The 15,153-nt window shown below is 49.2% G+C and overlaps 1 protein-coding gene across 1 annotated transcript in view; it reads left to right on the top strand.

Annotated features, from left to right (window-relative positions):
- cc2d1b (coiled-coil and C2 domain containing 1B) overlaps window positions 1-14,624 on the top strand; it is a 42,960-nt gene extending 28,336 nt beyond the window's left edge. The window contains exons 16-28 of the mRNA XM_052464308.1: window positions 827-859; window positions 3,146-3,367; window positions 5,076-5,201; window positions 6,908-6,966; window positions 7,175-7,291; window positions 7,471-7,544; window positions 7,988-8,046; window positions 8,291-8,342; window positions 8,422-8,521; window positions 8,682-8,772; window positions 12,482-12,604; window positions 12,721-12,772; window positions 12,850-14,624. Coding sequence (XP_052320268.1) covers window positions 827-859; window positions 3,146-3,367; window positions 5,076-5,201; window positions 6,908-6,966; window positions 7,175-7,291; window positions 7,471-7,544; window positions 7,988-8,046; window positions 8,291-8,342; window positions 8,422-8,521; window positions 8,682-8,772; window positions 12,482-12,604; window positions 12,721-12,732 — 1,068 coding nt within the window. The 3' untranslated portion in view covers window positions 12,733-12,772; window positions 12,850-14,624. The remainder of the gene's footprint in view (window positions 1-826; window positions 860-3,145; window positions 3,368-5,075; window positions 5,202-6,907; window positions 6,967-7,174; window positions 7,292-7,470; window positions 7,545-7,987; window positions 8,047-8,290; window positions 8,343-8,421; window positions 8,522-8,681; window positions 8,773-12,481; window positions 12,605-12,720; window positions 12,773-12,849) is intronic.
- Window positions 14,625-15,153: the final 529 nt, after the last annotated feature.

Raw genomic sequence — 15,153 nt, 5'->3', positions numbered from 1 at the left:
AAATGTGTCACCTGCCGTGTTCTAGCTGGTGCTCTAAAGTGTGTCAACTCCCGTGTTCGGGGAGCTGGTGTCAACTGCCGTGTTCCGGGGAACAGTGTGTCAACTCCACGGTCCTCGGGGAACAGTGTCAACTGCCGTGTCCTCCACGGGGAACAGTGTGTCTAAATGTGCCGTGTCCTCCACGGTCCAGCTGGTGCTCAAATGCCGTGTCCTCCGGGGAACAGCTGGTGTCTAAATGCCGTGTCCTCGGGGGAACTAGCTGGTGTCAAATGCCGTGTCGGGAACAGGTGTCGCTGGTGCTCGGGGGAAATGTGTGACCTCCCGGTCCAGGGGGAACTGGTGTCAACTGCCGTGACCTCCGGGGAACAGTGTGTCAACTGCCGTGTCCGGGGAACAGTGGTGTCAACTGCCGTGACCTCCGGGGAACAGTGTGTCAACTGCCGTGTCCTCGGGGAACAGTGTGTCAACTGTCGTGTCGGGGAACAGTGTGTCAACTGCCGTGTTCGGGGAACAGTGTGTCAACTGCCGTGTTGGGGGGGAACCTCCACGGTCAACTGCCGTGTTGGGGGAACAGTGTGTCACTACTGCCGTGTTCGGGGAACAGTGTGTCAACTGGTGTCCAAATGAACAGTGTGTCAACTGCCGTGTTCGGGGGGAACAGTGTGTCAAAGCCGTGTTCGGGAACAGTTGTCAACCTGCCGTGTTCGGGGAACAGTTGTCAACTGCGTGTTGGAGGGGGAACAGTGTGTCAACCAGGAAAAAGTAACTGCATGGGATTTGAGACCATAGGGTTAGTGTGCTTGCCGCCTGTGCTCCTATCCACATGAGCAAGCCTCCTGTTCCTGAGTCACTGCTAGTGGTTAGACAGGGTAGCCTAGTGGCTGTCATGGCAGTTATGAAAGTCTTGAGAGCCCAGTGGTTAGGAGGGGGTGCAGTAGAGGGAGCAGGGTTATCCCCTGTACCCCAACAGCTGTGGTCCCCAGAGCAAGCCCTAGGTTAAATCATTTCAGAGGGGCCCGTTGTTAGCCTAGTGGCCCCTCCTCGCCCAGAGGCCCAGGGGGGCTGGACCTAGTGGTTGTGGAGGGGACAGGAGCCCACCAGTCTGGTCTGCAGGCAGGTCAGACGCTGGCCCCATCTCTAGCCCCTAGTCTCTAGCCCATATCTAGCCCCCCTAGCCTCTAGCCCCTAGCCTCAGCCCCCTATATCCTAGCCTCTAGCCTCTAGCGGCGCCCCTATCCTAGCCCCTAGTCTCTAGCCCCTAGCCTAGCTGGCCTCTAAGCCTCGTGATCCCCATCTCGGCCCCCTAGCTTTAGGCCTCTAGTCCCATCTCGTGGTCTAGGTGGAGGGGTCGTCTCTAGACTCTAGGAGAGGCGGCTGGTGCTCTAGTGGTTAGAGTATAGCCCCCAGGGTCTAGGCCTCTAGTCCCGTCTCTAGTGGTCTCTGGAGGGCGGCCCGTCTCTATCCCCCTAGTCTCTAGCCCCCTACCCTAGCTGGTTCTCTAGGGGGCCTAGCCTGGTCCCTAGCTGGTTAAGTGTCGTGACCTCCCGGTAGCCTGGTGCTCTAAATGTGTGACCTCCACGGTCCTGGCTGGTGTAAAGGCACGGTCCTCGCTGGTGTTAAATGTGTGACCTCCACGGTCCTCGCTGGTGCTCTAAATGTCGTGACCTCCACGGTCCTAGCTGGTGCTCTAAATGTCGTGACCTCCACGGTCCTCGCTGGTGCTCTAAATGTCGTGTCCTCCACGGTCCTAGTGCTCTAAATGTCGTGTCCTCCACGGTCCTAGCTGGTGCTCTAAATGTCGTGTCCTCCACGGTCCTAGCTGGTGCTCTAAATGTCGTGTCCTCCACGGTCCTAGCTGGTGCTCTAAATGTCGTGTCCTCCACGGTCCTAGCTGGTGCTCTAAATGTCGTGTCCTCCACGGTCCTAGCTGGTGCTCTAAATGTCGTGTCCTCCACGGTCCTAGCTGGTGCTCTAAATGTCGTGTCCTCCACGGTCCTAGCTGGTGTTAAATGGAGTACTCCACGGTCCTAGCTGTGCTTAAATGTCATGTGAGGGGTGGCAGGGTCCTAGCTGGTGCTCTAAATGTCGTGACCTCCAGTGGTCCTAGCTGGTGCTCTAAATGTCGTGTCCTCCACGGTCCTAGCTGGTGCTCTAAATGTCGTGCCTCCACGGTCCTAGCTGGTGCTCTAAATGTTCGTGTCCTCCACGGTAGCCTAGCTGGTGCTCTAAATGGAGTGTCCTCCACGGTCCTAGCTGGTGCTCCAAATGTAGAGTCCTCCACGGTAGCCTAGCTGGTGCTCTAAATGTCGTGTCCTCCACGGTCCTAGCTGGTGCTCTAAATGTGGAGTGGCCTCCACGGTCCTAGCTGGTGCTCTAAATGGAGTGACCGGCGCGGTCCTAGCTGGTGCTCTAAATGGAGGGCCTCCGCGGTCCTAGCTGGTGCTCTAAATGTCGTGACCTCGGCGGTCCTAGCTGGGTTAAATGTCGGGCCTCCGCGGTCCTAGCTGGTGCTCTAAATGTCGTGACCTCCGCGGTCCTAGCTGGTGCTCTAAATGTCGGACCTCGGCGGTCCTAGCTGGTGCTCTAAATGTCGTGACCTCCGCGGTCCTAGCTGGTGCTCTAAATGTCGGACCTCGGCGGTCCTAGCTGGTGCTCTAAATGCAGCAGGGGTAGCCTGGTGCTCTGAGTGGTCCTCCGCAGGGTCCTCGCTGGGCTCTAAATGTCGTGACCTCGGCAGGGTCCTCGCTGGTGCTCTAAATGTGGAGACGGCAGGGTCCTCGCTGGTTCCACGGTCCTCGCTGGTTCGTGTCCTCCACGGTCCTAGTTTTTCCAGTTTTTTTTCGGCAGGGTGCATTGTTTTCCATAATGGGAGGGGGTATGCATTTCACTGTTAGTCTACACCTGCTGTTTACCAAGCATGTGACATACTATTGGGGGAAAAACAGACTAGCATACTTAGTGGTTAACTCCCCGACTACGGCCAATCAAGAGAAGAGATGACAACCCCAGTCCCTGTCACTACTTTAACGGGACTACTGTCATAAACAGTTAAGAAAGTCTTGAGCAAATCACCAGTGGGACTGGAGCAACATCGGGTACTGGTGGACAGGGTAGCCTAGTGGTTATAGTGGACTACTGTCGGCAGGTAATAGGAAGTCATTTCAGAAACACGTTGTTCTTCTCCTCGCCTACAGCGCTACAGCAGTTGGACTTTGTGGAGGGACGCAGGCAGCAGTACGTGAAGGCAGCGTTGCAGGCCAAACAGAAGAACGACATGGACGCAGCCAGAACCCTGCTCCGTACCGCCAAGGGACTGGAGCCGCTCATCGACGCCGTCAAGGCAGGCAAACACGTCGACATCAGCAAGGTGAATTTTCGCGACTTGGATTGGAACCAGGGGCGGTAGGGTAGCCTAGTGGTTAGAGTGTAGAGGGGGCAGGGTAGCCTAGTGGTTAGAGTGTAGAGGCGGCAGGGTAGCCTAGTGGTTAGAGTGTAGGGGCGGTAGGGTAGCCTAGTGGTTAGAGTGTAGAGGGGGCAGGGTAGCCTAGTGGTTAGAGTGTAGGGGCGGCAGGGTAGCCTAGTGGTTAGAGTGTAGAGGCGGCAGGGTAGCCTAGTGGTTAGAGTGTAGGGGCGGCAGGGTAGCCTAGTGGTTAGAGTGTAGGGGCGGCAGGGTAGCCTAGTGGTTAGAGTGTAGGGGCGGCAGGGTAGCCTAGTGGTTAGAGCGTTGGACTAGTAACCGGAAGGTTGCAAGTTCAAACCCCCGAGCTGACAAGGTACAAATCTGTCGTTCTGCCCCTGAACAGGTAGTTAACCCACTGTTCCTAGGCCGTCGTTGAAAATAAGAATTTGTTCTTTAACTGACTTGCCTGGTTAAATAAAGGTAAAATAAATAAATAAAATTACATCCAACCTGGTGAATGTTACAAACTGACACGTTTACCTTTTTTGTCGAGAAACGACTTTATATTGAAGCAGGGGGCAGTTCGGCGCGACACGACCGTTAGACCCGATGGATGACGTGTGTCCGCGCATGACCTTTAGCTAGCCAACGTCGCCATGACATCACCTAGAAGTGTCATGGAGGATTTCTATTGGAGAAGCAGTTTCTGCATATCGTATTACGGTCTTTGCCTGTTGTAGTGTACTAAGTAGAGTCGGGTGAATTTTATTGATTGCATTGTCTGTTCACGATGTTCGACAGCCATTGTGCCGATGGCGACAACATCGTGATGTCACAAATTATTTTTTTAAATATTTGAACTTGACTGTGCAGCCGGGATCTGACGGCACTGTGGTCTGCGGTTGCGAGGCCGGTTGGATGTACTGCCAAATTCTCTAAAACGAAGTTGGAGGCAGCTTATGGTAGAGAAATTAACATTAACCTGACAACAGCTCTGGTGGACATTCTTGCAGTCAACATGCCAATTGCACAAACCCTCAACTTGAGACATCTGTGGCGTTGTGTGACACAACTGCACATTTTACAGTGGCCTTTTATTGTCCCCAGCACAAGGTTCCCCTGTGTAATGATCATGCTGTTTAATCAGCTTGTTGATATGCCACACCTGTCAGGTGGATGGATTATCTTGACAAAGGAGAAATGCTCACTAACAGGGATGTAAACAAATTTGTGCACAACATTTTTAGAGAAATTTACCTTTTTGTGTGTTATGGAACATTTCTTGAGAGATTTTATTTCAGCTCATGAAACATTGAACAAACACTTTTGGTTTTTATATTTTTGTTCAGTGCAGTTTAAAGGGTAGGCTAATGTAACTGATATGAGAAACATGGCCCTACCAATTTGAAAAATGTTATGCTGCCTCGATGAGAACATAACTAGGCCTGACACTGTTCTGTTTTGATAAATGATGTATTCAGATTGTGGCTTTGTAACAATTTAAGTATGTCGTCGTGCAGCAGATCACAGTCTGGTATTAAAAAAATTGACAATACTATTGTATATCAACAATGTTTGGCTGGGAAGGTGGGTCATTCCAGACTTTTAGTAAAGAAGGAACGACAATCCTCTACCTCTGTGGTGTAACACCTTGTCTGTCTGTGGTGTTCTCTAGGTGCCGTCGCCCCCTGGTGACGAGGATGAGGACTTCATCCTGGTTCATCACAGTGAAGTCCAGATCTCAGAGAAGGCAGATGAGGTCTACACTCAACTGGCCAAGATGCTCAAGGAACAGTACGAGGTACTAATTATCAACTGCTTGTTAGATAATGAAAGGAGAGGGTTTTTTCACATGCCTCCAAACTCGAAGGCTAGCCAGAGGAGGGTTTGGCTCCGCGTCGTCCGGGTTAGAGGAGGGTTTGGCCCAGCGTCGTCCAGGTTAGAGGAGGGTTTGGCTCAGCGTTGTCCGGGTTAGAGGAGGGTTTGGCTCAGTGTCGTCCGGGTTAGTGGAGGGTTTGGCTCAGCATCGTCCAGGTTAGAGGAGGGTTTGGCCCAGCGTCGTCCAGGTTAGAGGAGGGTTTGGCTCAGCGTCGTCCAGGTTAGGAGGGTTTGGCCCAGCGTCGTCCAGGTTAGAGGAGGGTTTGGCTCAGCGTCGTCCAGGTTAGAGGAGGGTTTGGCTCAGCGTCGTCCAGGTTAGAGGAGGGTTTGGCTCAGCGTCGTCCGGGTTAGAGGAGGGTTTGGCCCAGCGTCGTCCGGGTTAGAGGAGGGTTTGGCCCAGCGTCGTCCGGGTTAGAGGAGGGTTTGGCCCAGCGTCGTCCGGGTTAGAGGAGGGTTTGGCTCAGCGTCGTCCGGGTTAGAGGAGGGTTTGGCTCAGCGTCGTCCGGGTTAGGGAGGGTTTGGCTCAGCGTCGTCCGGGTTAGGGGAGGGTTTGGCCCAGCGTCGTCCAGGTTAGGGGAGGGTTTGGCCCAGCGTCGTCCAGGTTAGAGGAGGGTTTGGCCCAGCGTCGTCCAGGTTAGGGGAGGGTTTGGCCCAGCGTCGTCCAGGTTAGGGGAGGGTTTGGCCCAGCGTCGTCCAGGTTAGAGGAGGGTTTGGCCCAGCGTCGTCCAGGTTAGAGGAGGGTTTGGCCCAGCGTCGTCCAGGTTAGAGGAGGGTTTGGCCCAGCGTCGTCCGGGTTAGAGGGTTTGGCCCAGCGTCGTCCGGGTTAGAGGAGGGTTTGGCCTTGTTGCGGGCCAGGCACATGCACGCTGACATGGTCGCCAGCTGTACTGTGTTTCCAACACATTGGTACGGATTGCTTCCGGGTTAAACGAACAGTGGGGTCGTGTTTCAGAGGACGCTTGTCCCTCGACCTTTTGCGTCTCCCAAGTTCATAGGGGAGTTGCAGCGAAGGGACAAGACTGTAACTACCAATTTGAATATCACTAAAAAGGGTCAAAAGTTCCAAAGAAAACAATTATAAAACAAAGATTCACTTTTGGCAGCGATAACAGCTGAGTCTTTCTGGGTAAGTCTCCAAGAGCTGTACAAACCTGGATTGTACCATATTTGCCCATAATAATTAATTTTAAAAAATTCTTCATACTTTGTCAACATGGTTGTTGATCATTGCTACTCCAACGATTTTCATGGGTTGCTATATATTTTATATAGTCTAAACTTTCTCGGCCACTCAAGCATTCACTGTCTTCTTGGTATGTAAACTCATGTAGATTTGGCCTTGTTTTTTAGGTTATTGTCCTGCTGAAGGGTGAATTCATCTCCCAGTGTCTGGTAGAAAGCAGACTGAACCAGGTTATTTTCCTGCTGAAGGGTGAATTCATCTCCCAGTGTCTGGTAGAAAGCAGACTGAACCATGTCATTCTCTAGGATTTTGACTGTACTTAGCTCCATTCCATTTTCTTTTTATCCTGGAAAAACTCCCCTGTCCTTAACGATAACAAGCATACCCATGACAGGTTGCAGCCACCAACAATGAATCATTTTATTTTTCTCTCTTGTCTCCTGTAGAATTGCATGACTTATTCCAAGCAGTTCACTCATCTGGGTAACATCGCTGAGACCACCAAGTAAGAGACCGTCTTCATGGTAGCATCCTGTACACACCTAGCCTGTCCCTATGAATGGGAAAACCACACACACAAAACAGAAAATACATGGACTAATTAACATGCATTATACAACACCAACTGATACACACACACACACACTTCAACACTCATCATTCTGGCGTTGTGGTACTGATGTTCTGCCCGTTGTGTGTGTGTGTGTGTCGAGGTTTGAGAAGATGGCAGAGAGTTGTAAGAAGAGTCTGGAGATGTTGAAGCTGTCCCAGTCGAAGAGACTGGACCCTCCTAAACATCACTTTGAGGAGAGGACATACCACACCGTCAGGTCGACGTCTCTCTTTCTCTCCATCAGTATATATCGCTCTCTCGTCCTTCATCTCACTCTTCTGTGTTCTCCTATCAATTCAATTCGCTTTATTGGCATGACGTAACAATGTACATATTGCCAAAGCTTATTTTGGATATTTACAATATGAAAATACCTGTCTCTCTCTCTCTCTCTAGGATCTTCCCAGAGCTCAGTAGTACAGAGATGGTGGTGGTGGTCGTCAGAGGGATGAATCTGCCTGCTCCTTCAGGTAACATTGACCCCTCTGTATCCACCCGTATCCTTCCTGTATTCTTCCTATAGTCCCCTGTATCTCCCCTGTGTCTCCCTGTGGTGGTGGATCAGCTCCCAGGTATTGAGTCAGTGGTCGGTCCTCTCTTAATGTCTCTCTGCCCCCTCGTCTCTCCCCAGGTATTGAGTCAGTGGTCGGTCCTCTCTTAATGTCTCTCTGCCCCCTCGTCTCTCCCCAGGTATTGAGTCAGTGGTCGGTCCTCTCTTAATGTCTCTCTGCCCCCTCGTCTCTCCCCAGGTATTGAGTCAGTGGTCGGTCCTCTCTTAATGTCTCTCTGCCCCCTTGTCTCTCCCCAGGTATTGAGTCGGTCCTCTCTTAATGTCTCTCTGCCCCCTTGTCTCTCCCCGGGTATTGAGTCGGTCCTCTCTTAATGTCTCTCTGCCCCCTTTGTCTCTCCCCAGGTATAGCTACCAATGATCTGGATGCCTATGTCAAGTTTGACTTCCCCTATCCCAGTACGGTGAGTTAATGGGCCACTGTTCAGTTTACTACCAACCTGTTCTTGGAGACTCGCATCCATTTGCACGTTCTAATGTTCTAATCCGACACGAACACACCATGTTCACCCTAGTCCACTAATCGTCAAGCAGAGGTGTGCTGTGCTCCAGCTATAGTACGTCTATTGGATGGTTGGTCTGAGAAGGCCTGTGTAGTGGCAGAAGTCATCGTCTCCATTTGAACTGTCTCTTCTGTGTTGATCTCAGGAACAACCCCAGAAACACAGAACGGCCGTGGTCAAGAACACCAACTCCCCAGGTAACGCCCGGGACCATGATGTCTGTGGTGTGTCTGTGAAATAGCTTACCCCATTTCCTGTCGTCTCTCTGTGCTCCAGAGTTCAACCAGGGCTTCACTCTGAACATCAACCGGAACCACAGAGGCTTCAGGAGAGTGGTCCAATCGAAAGGACTCAAACTGGAACTGCTGCACAAAGGGTACGTCTGACACACACACACACACACACACACACACACACACACACACGTCCAAACTGGAACACGACCTTGTGACCCCAAGACGAGTGGAAGTCGTTTCGATCCTTTTCGAGTGTAAGTGATGAGCGAGGTCTTTGTGTGTGTGTGTGTCATGTGACAGGGGTTTCCTGCGGAGCGACAAGCCTATCGGGACGGCCCACATCAAACTGGAGAAACTGGAGACCGAGAGTGAAGTACGGGAGATAGTGGAGGTAAGGATGACGTGGGGAGAGACGGTGGCGGTACGATTTTGCCTCCGCCAATCGTTCACAAAACAACAGAATGCAGCACCCGACTGAAAAGTTACAGAATCAGCGTGCGCTCTGGGAAGACGGCGGTAGGGTGCAGCGGCAGTTTCCCAGTTACAGCAGCGCGTCCCAGTGATGAAGTGGAGATGGGTTCAGCTGGTTGTCACTATAGAGGTGAAAGGAACACCACACACGCTCAAAAGGGATATGCCGGGAGTACTCTGCCTGAAAGATAAAAGGGGTATGCCGGGAGTACTCTGCCTGAAAGATAAAAGGGGTATGCCGGGAGTTACACTCTGCCTGAAAGATAAAAGGGGTATGCCGGGAGTACTCTGCCTGAAAGATAAAAGGGGTATGCCGGGAGTTACTCTCTGCCTGAAAGATAAAAGGGGTATGCCGGGAGTTACTCTCTGCCTGAAAGATAAAAGGGGTATGCCGGGAGTTACTCTCTGCCTGAAAGATAAAAGGGGTATGCCGGGAGTTACTCTCTGCCTGAAGGATAAAAGGGGTATGCCGGGAGTTACTCTCTGCCTGAAAGATAAAAGGGGTATGCCGGGAGTTACTCTCTGCCTGAAAGATAAATAATATATATAATATAATAATAATAATATATGCCATTTAGCAGACGCTTTTATCCAAAGCGACTTACAGTCATGTGTGCATACATTCTACGTATGGGTGGTCCCGGGAATCGAACCCACTACCCTGGCGTTACAAGCGCCATGCTCTACCAACTGAGCTACATAAGGACCACTCCCGGCATACCCCATAAAGGGGTATGCCGGGAGTACTCTGCCTGAAAGATAAAAGGGGTATGCCGGGAGTACTCTGCCTGAAAGATAAAGGGGTATGCCGGGAGTACTCTGCCTGAAAGATAAAGGGGTATGCCGGGAGTACTCTGCCTGAAAGATAAAAGGGGTATGCCGGGAGTACTCTGCCTGAAAGATAAAAGGGGTATGCCTGAAAAAAGGGAGTACTCTGCCTGAAAGATAAAGGGGTATGCCGGGAGTACTCTGCCTGAAAGATAAAAGGGGTATGCCGGGAGTTACACTCTGCCTGAAAGATAAAGGGGTATGCCGGGAGTTACACTCTGCCTGAAAGAGATCAATTAGGCCAACAAAGGGTCTCATGCTCTGCTGGCACAATGTAGAACAGACGTCCACAGGCAGAAAGTGTGCAATGTGATAACCTGCAACACTTACATTCCCCTGCCCTGATCGGTCAACACACACTTACATTCCCCTGATCGGTCAACACACACTTACATTCCCCTGCCCTGATCGGTCAACACACACTTACATTCCCTGATCGGTCAACACACACTTACATTCCCCTGATCGGTCAACACACACTTACATTCCCTGATCGGTCAACACACACTTACATTCCCTGATCGGTCAACACACACTTACATTCCCCTGCCCTGATCAGTCAACACACACTTACATTCCCCTGCCCTGATCAGTCAACACACACTTACATTCCCCTGCCCTGATCAGTCAACACACACTTACATTCCCCTGCCCTGATCAGTCAACACACACTTACATTCCCCTGCCCTGATCGGTCAACACACACTTACATTCCCCTGCCCTGATCGGTCAACACACACTTACATTCCCCTGCCCTGATCGGTCAACACACACTTATAGTAAGAATATAAAATAATAAAATACAAGTCATATTTTCACAACTTGAGTCATGGGAACTTGTGAAACTGTATATTTTGGAACAAACCCTTTTTTTATCCACGTTTCCTCTGTGGTTCTGGAACGGGAGTTCATATTTCGCAGGCTCCACCAGCCAGAGAATTAACTATATACACTGCTCAAAAAAATAAAGGGAACACTAAAATAACACATCCTAGATCTGAATGAATTAAATACTTTTTTCTTTACATCGTTGAATATGCTGACAACAAAAATCACGCAAAAATTATCAACACATGGAGGGTCTGGATTTGGAGTCACACTCAAAATTAAAGTGGAAAACCACACTACAGGCTGATCCAACTTTGATGTAATGTCCTTAAAACAAGTCAAAATGAGGATCAGTAGTGTGTGTGGCCTCCACGTGCCTGTATGACCTCCCTACAACGCCTGGGCATGCTCCTGATGAGGTGGCGGATGGTCTCCTGAGGGATCTCCTCCCAGACCTGGACTAAAGCATCCGCAACGTGGCGTTGGTGGATGGAGCGAGACATGATGTCCCAGATGTGCTCAATTGGATTCAGGTCTGGGGAACGGGCGGGACAGTCCATAGCATCAATGCCTTCCTCTTGCAGGAACTGCTGACACACTCCAGCCACATGAGGTCCAGCATTGTCTTGCATTAGGAGGAACCCAGGGCCAACTGCACCAGCATATGGTCTCACAAGGGGTCTGAGGTCCTCATCTCGGTACCTAATGGCAGTCAGGCTACCTCTGGCGAGCACATGGAGGGCTGTGCGGCCCCCCACCAAAAAAAAAAATGCCACCCCACACCACGACTGACCCACCGCCAAACCGGTCATGCTGGAGGATGTTGCAGGCAGCAGAACGTTCTCCACGGCGTCTCCAGACTGTCACGTGCTTTCATCTGCGAAGTGCACAGGGCGCCAGTGGCGAATCTTCCAATCTTGGTGTTCTCTGGCAAATGCCAAACGTCCTGCACGGTATTGGGCTGTAAGCACAACCCCCACCTGTGGACGTCGGGCCCTCATACCACCCTCATGGAGTCTTTCTGACCGTTTGAGCAGACACATGCACATTTGTGGCCTGCTGGAGGTCATTTTGCAGGGCTCTGGCAGTGCTCTTCCTTGCACAAAGGCGGAGGTGGCGGTCCTGCTGCTGGGTTGTTGCCCTCCTACGGCCTCCTCCATGTCTCCTGATGTACTGGCCTGTCTCCTGGTAGCGCCTCCATGCTCTGGACACTATGCTGACCGACACAGCAAACCACCTTGCCACAGCTCGCATTGATGTGCCATCCTGGATGAGCTGCACTACCTGAGCCACTTGTGTGGGTTGTAGACTCCGTCTCATGCTACCACTAGAGTGAAAGCACCGCCAGCATTCAAAAGTGACCAAAACATCAGCCAGGAAGCATAGGAACTGAGAAGTGTTCTGTGGTCCCCACCTGCAGAACCACTCCTTTATTGGGGGTGTCTTGCTAATTGCCTATAATTTCCACCTGTTGTCTATTCCGTTTGCACAACAGCATGTGAAATGTGTTGTCAATCAGTGTTGCTTCTTAAGTGGACAGTTTGATTTCGCAGAAGTGTGATTGACTTGGAGTTACATTGTGTTGTTTAAGTGTTCCCTTTATTTTTTTGAGCAGTGTATTTAATTCATGTAAAAATGTGTGCCAATGCCACTTCAGCATTGATGCAGACTGCCGTTTTTTTGAGTTGATACTTTTTCCCCGTAAGGACCCGTTTGATTTCAAACGACAGTAGAATGTTAATGATTTTAATGCCAAAGACTGTAAGATGAAAGGAGGGTGTTTTTGTAGTTTGAGGTCAGCTGAATTATTAGACACATTCATGACTAGATCAAGCTTTAGTTACCAGCAATACCCTTCAGATATAAAGGCAGAACAAAGCTGGTAAATATAACGTGGTTTTGTTGGTTTGACAGGAATATGAGTGAACTGTTTTGGTTGTGTGTTTTTAGTGATACTATGTTTTGTATTACAGGTGATCGATGGCCGTAAGCCTACCGGAGGACGTGTGGAGGTCAGGGTTCGCCTGAGAGAGCCTCTGAGTGGACAGGACCTTCAGACAACCACAGAACGCTGGTTAGTTCTGGACCAGTCACAGGTACACACACATTTGTAGTAAGGTCCTTCAAGGCCAACGTGTGGGTTCCTCTGTCAGGCCCTGGAGTTGTAGTGTGATTGTGGCCCAGACACTCAACCTCTGGTTGGTCCTCCCAGGTTCTTCTCTAACTGCTGCTCAGCTGGGGACAACTAGGAACACTCTAAAAAGGTAGGTGAACGTCCTCTCCACAACAAGTTAAAATAGAAACCAAATCATCAACACAATGACCTTTTTCTATCTCACAGATGATAAACGCTCCCGTTGTCCTCTGATGAAGATGACGGGATGATGATGATGATGAAGAGGAGGATGTTGTCGTGGCTGGCCTGTTTAGTCTTCCAGGGTTCTGGCAGTCCCGACACAGTCAACACGGGTCTTTTAGCTTGTAAACATTTTGCACACAGAGCGATGGAGCTTCTCTACACTCTGGGGGTGGGGGGGGGGGTAGAAATGGGCTCCATGTTTAGCTAACCTTAAGATAACATTGGCTGGGATTCAAAAGGAGCCTTTTACAGGTCATCGTTTTCCCCCCCTGAGCTGATTTTCTGAGTCCTAGTTCAATACCCTGCTGATTTTGAAAGACAGCGACGTAGTTAGTCTCTCTCTAATATATTATTCACCTATTGCACTTATTCTACCAAAGTAATCACTGTTGCTGTACGATGCTGCATATTTCAATTGCCTTGAATATCTGCCCTACTGTTAATGATCACAATGATAATGTGTGATAATAACTTGCATCGCTCAAAAAGTACTTCTTTGCTACATTGTTGGTGGTTGTTCCGAGGACTGTTTTGTTTCTATTCACTGGAGCAGTTATAGGTCTGGATTCAAACTGATTAAGACCCCCCGTTTTATAGCAGCTTGACATTTTTTTTTTGAAAGGGAATGCAATCTCCACATATAATAATAATAATAATAATAATATAATAATAATAATATATGCCATTTAGCAGACGCTTTTATCCAAAGCGACTTACAGTCATGTGTGCATACATTCTACGTATGGGTGGTCCCGGGAATCGAACCCACTACCCTGGCGTTACAAGCGCCATGCTCTACCAACTGAGCTACAGAAGGACCACATACGCGGTAACATTGCCCTTTTTTATTTTTTTTTTGTAAAAGCTGCATTGTTGACGAGCGAGGTTGGATCCCGTCTCTAATACCAGAACGGGATAATGTTCACGCTCGCACCACAGGTGGACATGACTGAATTTACAGATGTCTAGGCTACCACTGCTACTGGATGTTCAAAGGCAAATTGGTCAACTGACATAAGCATGTCATAGGTACTCTCTAAGGTGTCATAAGGCTACATGGCTCTTGTGACCGTGTCACTTTTGAGGTGGATAGTAATAGATCTGATCTTGACCCTCTGTTCCCTATGGGGCCCTGGTCAAAACTAGTGCACTAAATGGCGATTATGGTGCTGTTTGAGAAAGATGTCATTTATGTTGGGATTGTTTTGTGTTTTAAACCGAAGAGACTCGTAAGTTTACACTTTATAGCTGTGATCCTCCGTACATAGATTACCTGTTGGGTTCAGCTGAGCTTTTAGCCAAGAATTTTTTTTTGTCTGCGTGTAAATCTTAAAAATGCTTAACAGCAAAGCCATTATGGTTACACGGACACCGATGCTTTTCAATGGGGGCGTCCAGTACAGTGTGTTTTGGTAACTGTCCCACGGTCTGAGCCAATTATATCCACCCATTCTCTACTGATAGCCAATTATATCCCACTAGAACTTTACAATGCTGTTTCTATCAGAATATTGTGCATCAATGTGGTCCCGTCAATTCAAAATATATATTTTATTAGTTTAACAAAATGCTTCCTCTGCTCCAATATGTTTATGTATATTGGCAAGTTTATCATGAGACTAAAACTGTACACTTTTATAGGACCTAAAAGGTACCTTTAAAAAAAGTCCCAAAATGTGTATTTGTGGCATAAACGAAGCATACATTTTTAAGACTGCTTTTGACATTTGTAAGATTCAATAAAGGAAAAAAATGATTGTGGGGCTTTTCATGTTTTAGTTTTTGATCATGTTACACTTTTCTTGGTCCGGCCTGACTGATACACAGGACAGAATATGGTCACAAAGCCGAGTGGTTTTGGTTTGTTTCTGTCTTTATGCAATGGACTTCTGGTAAGTCTGTTCAATTGAATAACAAAATGCTACCATCAAACAATTCCACCTTTATTGATAAGCGTGCTGCACAGCTGCAATGGTGCCAAAGAAAAGTAATGGAGTGTGCACACTGTCACAAACGGTTTCTATTGGACAAATTCAGGTAGGTCCCTCCCCATTAAAGCTCTGAATGGCCTCGACATTTTAGAAGGTTGTTTATCTTGGAAGTTGCACACAAGGATTAAGGAAGCCACAGTCATGCAGATAAGAAAGCTTCTCTCCAGAAATGTGAGTCCTGTTCATTAGGGTACATTTCATTTCTGTTTATTGGACAAGTCCGCATGGTCACTCTTGAGCATAACCTTGAGTGCAAAACAAGTGTCCTTATTGAGCAGGTGGTTCTGATCCTCCA

Source organism: Oncorhynchus keta, chromosome 15, assembly GCF_023373465.1.
Source record: "Oncorhynchus keta strain PuntledgeMale-10-30-2019 chromosome 15, Oket_V2, whole genome shotgun sequence".
Classification (NCBI taxonomy): domain Eukaryota; kingdom Metazoa; phylum Chordata; class Actinopteri; order Salmoniformes; family Salmonidae; genus Oncorhynchus; species Oncorhynchus keta.
Note: the sequence above shows the minus strand (reverse complement) of the source record. Positions and strands in the feature narration are given on the sequence as shown.